This window comes from Oncorhynchus nerka, linkage group LG12, assembly GCF_034236695.1.
Source record: "Oncorhynchus nerka isolate Pitt River linkage group LG12, Oner_Uvic_2.0, whole genome shotgun sequence".
Lineage (NCBI taxonomy): Eukaryota > Metazoa > Chordata > Actinopteri > Salmoniformes > Salmonidae > Oncorhynchus > Oncorhynchus nerka.
In genome coordinates this window covers 46,535,046-46,541,063 of record NC_088407.1, presented here as the reverse complement: position 1 = coordinate 46,541,063, position 6,018 = coordinate 46,535,046, and the positions used below count along the sequence as shown (strand labels likewise).

General features: G+C 45.3%; 1 protein-coding gene across 1 annotated transcript; it reads right to left on the bottom strand.

The window, feature by feature from the left end:
• Nucleotides 1–3,614: 3,614 nt before the first annotated feature.
• On the bottom strand, nucleotides 3,615–4,271 carry cldn23l (claudin 23-like). Its single transcript, XM_065025068.1, has one exon. The coding sequence runs from the start codon at nucleotides 4,269–4,271 to the stop codon at nucleotides 3,615–3,617; it is 657 nt and encodes a 218-aa protein (XP_064881140.1).
• Nucleotides 4,272–6,018: the final 1,747 nt, after the last annotated feature.

The following is a 6,018-nucleotide window of genomic DNA, read 5'->3' as shown; positions in this document are numbered from 1 at the left end:
GTTTAGCTCAGTTACCTTAGCTTTCTTGAAGCATGTGAGAACAGCAGACTGGGATAAGGATTGATTGAATATGTCCGTGAACACACCAGCCAGCTGGTCTGCGCATGCTCTGAGGACGCGGCTGGGGATGCCGTCTGGGCCTGCAGCCTTGCGAGGGTTAACACGTTTAAATGTTTTACTCACGTAGGCTGCAGTGAAGGAGAGTCCGTGTGGGCCGTGTCAGTGGCACTGTATTCTCCTCAAAATAGTTATTTAGTCTGTCTGGGAGCAAGACATCCTGGTCCGCGACGGGGCTGGTTTTCTTTTTGTAATCCGTGATTGACTGTAGACCCTGCCACATACCTCTTGTGTCTGAGCCGTTGAATTGCGACTCTACTTTGTCTCTATACTGACGCTTAGCTTGTTTGAATGCCTTGAGGAGGGAATAGTTACACTGTTTGTATTCGGTCATGTTTCCGGTCACGCGAATGCTGCCATCAATCCACGGTTTCTGGTGTGGGAATGTTTTAATCGATGCTATGGGTACAACATCATCAATGCACTTTCTAATGAACTCGCTCACCGAATCAGCGTATTTGTCTAAGTTGTTGTTGGACGCAATGTGGAACATATCTCAATCCACGTGATCGAAGCAGTCTTGAAGCGTGGAATCAGATTGGACCAGGGTTGAACAGACCTGAGCGCGGGAGCTTCCTGTTTTAGTCTCTGTCTGTAGGCTGGGAGCAACAAAATGGAGTCGTGGTCAGCTTTTCCGAAAGGAGGGCGGGGGAGGGCCTTATATGCGTCGCAGAAGTTAGAATAACAATGATCCAGGGTTTTACCAGCCCTGGTTGAGCAATCGATATGCTGATACAATTTAGGGAGTCTTGTTTTCAGATTAGCCTTGTTAAAATCCCCAGCTACAATGAATGCAGCCTCAGGATATGTGGTTTCCAGTTTGCATAGAGTCAAATAAAGTTCGTTCAGGGCCATCGATGTGTCTGCTTGGGGGGGAATATATACGGCTGTGATTAAAATCGAAGAGAATTCCCTTGGTAGATAATGCGGTCGACATTTGAATGTGAGGAATTCTAAGTCAGGTGAACAGAAGGACTTGAGTTCCTGTATGTTGTTATGATCACACCACGTCTCGTTAATCATAAGGCTTACCCACCCGCCCCTCTTCTTACCAGAAAGATGCTTGTTTCTGTCGGCGCGATGCGTGAAGAAACCAGCGTGAGCCATGTTTCCCTGAAGCAAAGAATGTTACAGTTTCTGATGTCTCTCTGGAATGCTACCCTTGCTCGGGATTTCATCAACCTTGTCAAGAGACTGGACATTGGCGAGTAGTATGCTAGGGAGTGGCGCGCGATGTGCCCGTCTCCAGAGCCTGACCAGAAGACCGCTTCATTTGCCTCTTTTACGACGTCGTTGTTCTGGGTCGCCAGCTGGGATCCGATCCATTGTCCTGGGTGGAAGGCAGAACACAGGTTCCACTTCGGGAAAGTCATATTCCTGGTCGTAATGATGGTGAGTTGACGTTGCTCTTATATTCAGTAGTTCCTCCCGACTGTATGTAATGAAACCTAAGATTACCTGGGGTACCAATGTAAGAAATAACACATAAAAAAAACAAAATACTGCATAGTTTCCTAGGAACGCGAAGCGAGGCGGTCATCTCTGTCGGCGCCGGAAGTGCCTCGTTCTATGGGTCGCAGTAGCAGACATATTTTTTAAAAACTTAATTTCGATTTGCCTATCTGAATCATAATATCCTACTGTTCCTGCTTTATATGCTTATAAGTTTTTTAGTTCATGGAAGGCTGTTTGTGTCACTATCTCAATGTTTTTATTGTCTTGTTTATTTCATTATATTTGGGAGATAACAACTTTAACCATATTTTGTATTATTGAAATATTATAAATTATGTTGGATGATGACAAGGGGAGAGGGGCATGGGAGATGAGGGCAGGGGGCCTGAGAAATGAGGTCTCCAGAAGGTGTCAGTATAGAGAGAGGCCTGAGAAATGAGGGGCCTGAGAGATGAGGTGGAGCCCTCTCGATCATTTGGAAAAATCAAGATTTCGTAAGGGTTTGCAACTTTGGAATTTCAGAAGGGGAGGTGCAAAGAGAGGGGGTGGAGCTACCGCCCTGCTTCCACTTAAATGTTCTAACAAGTCTGCAGTCTGCCCCCAGAACTTAATCGAGCATCTGATGCAATTACGCAAGATTTTAGTTCCGACCTTCCGAGATGATGTGCATTGTATTCTGTTATATATTCTCTTCTACCTCTGCCAGCTTCTGAATGAATGGAAGGTGTGTTTGTGCGTGTGTGTGTGCGCGCGCGCGGGCGTGCGTGCTCGCTCGCCAGTTCCGTCTTCACACAGACACTGTTATTGTTGGCTTTTCAACCATGGCAGTGCTGACGTGTTGACAGTGTGAGTTGTGAATATTACAGTTTCACTAAATAATCATTACAAACTCCGATGACAGTGTTTGTTGCACAGTTATCAAACCTGTTTATTCACAGTAGAATCATAGTAACAATACATTACATACTGACAACTACTATACAGTTCCAAATGACATAGAAATAATATGTTTTCCGTATATTATCTCTACACTACAAACAGTATAAACATCTTGATAAAATCTTCACAGTCATCAATAGGATTTGGCATCTGTAATGTCTGCCTGACTTAAAATTCTATACAATTCGCGATATAATTCTTTGAGGTATTGTCAAAAATGGTCAACAACTAACACGGCTTCTAAAGCTTAAGTCCTAAATATGCCCTTAGATCTAAGATTATCCCTAAATCATATACATTTAGTTTGACACAGAAGTAGTAGGGTCTGCTGTATGCTCAAATATTGTGTCCGACAGAAACCATGACTTAATGAAAATCAGGAAAGAAAGAGGAAGTATTAGACAAAGGGCAAAGAGTTGGCAAAGGCATGGGTAGTAGGCTACTACAACTACCTACAAGGCCGACATCAAAACGTTGCTTTGTGACAGTTCTATACTTTTTTTTGCAGTTAAAGGCAACATGAATACTTCATTTTTTTAAGGTTATCATCTCCAAGTTAAACACCACAGTGCCATACAGCTTCCTTTACGAAAGTTCAAGTTCATCATCCTTCATACACCCTCTGTGCCAAATGAACAAAAGACTCCCACCACTGAACTCAAACCATCCACAAACACCCTTTTCACACTGTTGTGTTAACCAGGGGCAGAATGGCCAGCTGGCGTTTCGGGTACATTTTTAGACCAGTATCCCTTTCTAGCTTGGGTTTTTGCACAAATTGATCATTATTTAGCTAATAATGGGGACTTCAAGGGGAAAAAATTGTCCGGTTTGGGGGCCTCGAGGAAAAACAATGGCCAGTGTTTTAGAAATGCCAGTGCCAATTTCTGGTCCCAGTCTGCCCCTGATGTCGACCTGAACCTTACTGTGTTGGCTTAGATATGTTCTTTCACAATGCCCTTTCCAGCATTGTTCTAGCAACTATGGTGGAAACATACCAAGCAATTGCAGTACAGCTTGGTTCGGCTTTTGCTTGGCTTTGTAGTGTTAAGGGTAAATCCAATTCATCATCTTCACTCACAGTAACTCTCCCCCAGTCTCCACTAACAGCTGACGTCGTACACCTCTGTGTCCTGCTTGTTCTTCAGCTGTGAGCAGGAGGGACATCTGGGCCGAATCTTGAAGCTGAGCAGTAGCGCCACCCCCCCCACCACCTGTACACATCCCCCCACCCAGCCGAAGTAGAGCGACCCGGCCGGGTGGAGAGTGAGCTGTGGCAGCCTATGATGAGGTCTGTGGGGGGGTGTCTGCTCCATCCCCAGTATTCCAAGGTCGTGTGTGTACACCCCCAGGGCGGTTAGACTCAGCAGGCCTGACAGCGCCACTAGCAGGCCTCCCGCCGCCACCACGCTTCTCAGAGGCAGGTCGGTCCAGCACCTCACCCCCACACTGGCCAGCACAATGCCGGCACCACACAGGAACAAGGAGCTGAGCACAAGGCCTTGCGCCAGCCTCACCTGTGGGTCGCTCTGGTAGGCGCCTTCTACTGGCCAGCACTGCTTCAATTCCGAGTGGGCCACCTGTAGGCAGCTCTCCCATAGGCCATCGGTGCGCAGGAGGAGGCGGGGCTCGGCCCCGGCCACACCCACTAGCTGGGTCTGCCCCTCCCTCCACTGGGGCGTGATGGCTGCCATGAAGACCAGCACCAGGCCCAGAGGGGCGAACACGATGCCCATCACCATGGAGGCCGGGGTTTGCATGCTGCTGCAGGGTAATTTCGGAGGAATTTCTGGGTAATGGAGTTCTGGATGGGCTTCTGGATAATGTTCGACTCTAAGTGATGGTGGTTATGAAGGTCGACCTGTGGTGTAGGTTGACCTTGTTCAGAGACAAAGGATGGATGGTGGATCTGAGATCGTGGCCAGGTGAGTCACAGACAGTAGACGTCAGTCACACCTTGAGGTAGGACACCGTCAAGCTACAAGGAGGAAAGAGGAGACATAAGACATTACCTCACCCAGTACAAAACCTTGCACTGACGCAAATATGACTGACTGTCCTCCGACCACAAACTCCAATTGACCTGATTTGGAATGTGCTGGATTTCATCCCCATCTCTGAGAGATCTAACGGTCTTATATCTGGTGTAACTGTCTACGTGACAGATCTAAATGGTTCCCTTCACCTTGCTGTAGTCTTCTAAGCATCCTTCACTCCTCACTGGGCTGAGAGAGAATATGTACATTGTTACGTCATGCCAATAAAGCGAGAGAGAGTGAGAGAGCATATGGCTTCAGTGGTCTGCTGGAGGCTAGGAGAATCTAGATGCCCCTCTGTTGCTAAGATACACTAACCTGGCCAGTCTCACAGCCGCTTTATTACACTTGGAAACGTCGGATAACGTCGGATTGAAAGATACATTAGTCAATGAGTGTGTGTGAGTGCGTGTATATTCATACAGTTGAAGTCGGAAGTTTACATACACTTAGGTTGGAGTCATTAAAACTCGTTTTTCAACCACTCCACAAATTTCTTGTTAACAAACTATAGTTTTGGAAAGTCAGTTAGGACATCTACTTTGTGCATGACACAAGTCATTTTTCCAACAATGATTTACAGACAGATTATTTCACTTATAATTCACTGGATCACAATTCCAGTGGGTCAGAAGTTTACATATACTAAGTTGACTGTGCCTTAATTAAACAGCTTGGAAAATTCCAGAAAACGATATGTCATGGCTTTAGAAGCTTCTGTTTGGCTAATTTACATCATTTGAGTCAATTGGAGGTGTATCTGTGAATGTATTTCAAGGCCTAGCTTCAAACTCAGTGCCTCTTTTCTTTACATCATGGGAAAATCAAAAGAAATCAGGCAAGAAATCCCAGAACAACAGTAAAGGACATTGTGAAGAAGCTGGAGGAAACAGGTAGAAAAGTATCTATATCCACAGTAAAACAAGTCCTATAGTGACATAACCTGAAAGGCTGCTCAGCAAGGAAGATGCCACTACTCCAAAACCGCCATAAAAATGGACAATAACTCCAAGCATACTTCCAAAGTTGTGGCAAAATGGCTTAAGGACAACAATGTCAAGGTATTGGAGTGGCCATCACAAAGCCCTGACCTCAATCCTACAGAGAATGTGTGGGCAGAACTGAAAAAGCGTGTGTGAGCAAGAAGGCCTACAAACCTGACTCAGTTACACCAGCTCGGTCAGGAGGAATGGGCCAAAATTCACACAATTTATTGTGGGAAGCTTGTGGAAAGCTTTGACCCAAGTTAAACAATTTTAAGGTGATGCTACCAAATACTAACTCAGTGTATGTAAACTTCTGACCCACTGGGAATTTGATGAAAGAAATAAAAGCTGAAAGAAATAATTCTCTCTACTCTTATTCTGACATTTCACATTCTTAAAATAAAGTGGTCCTAACTGACCTAAAACAGGATTTTTTTTACTAGGATTAAATCCCAGGAATTGTGAAAAACTGAGTTTAAATGTAT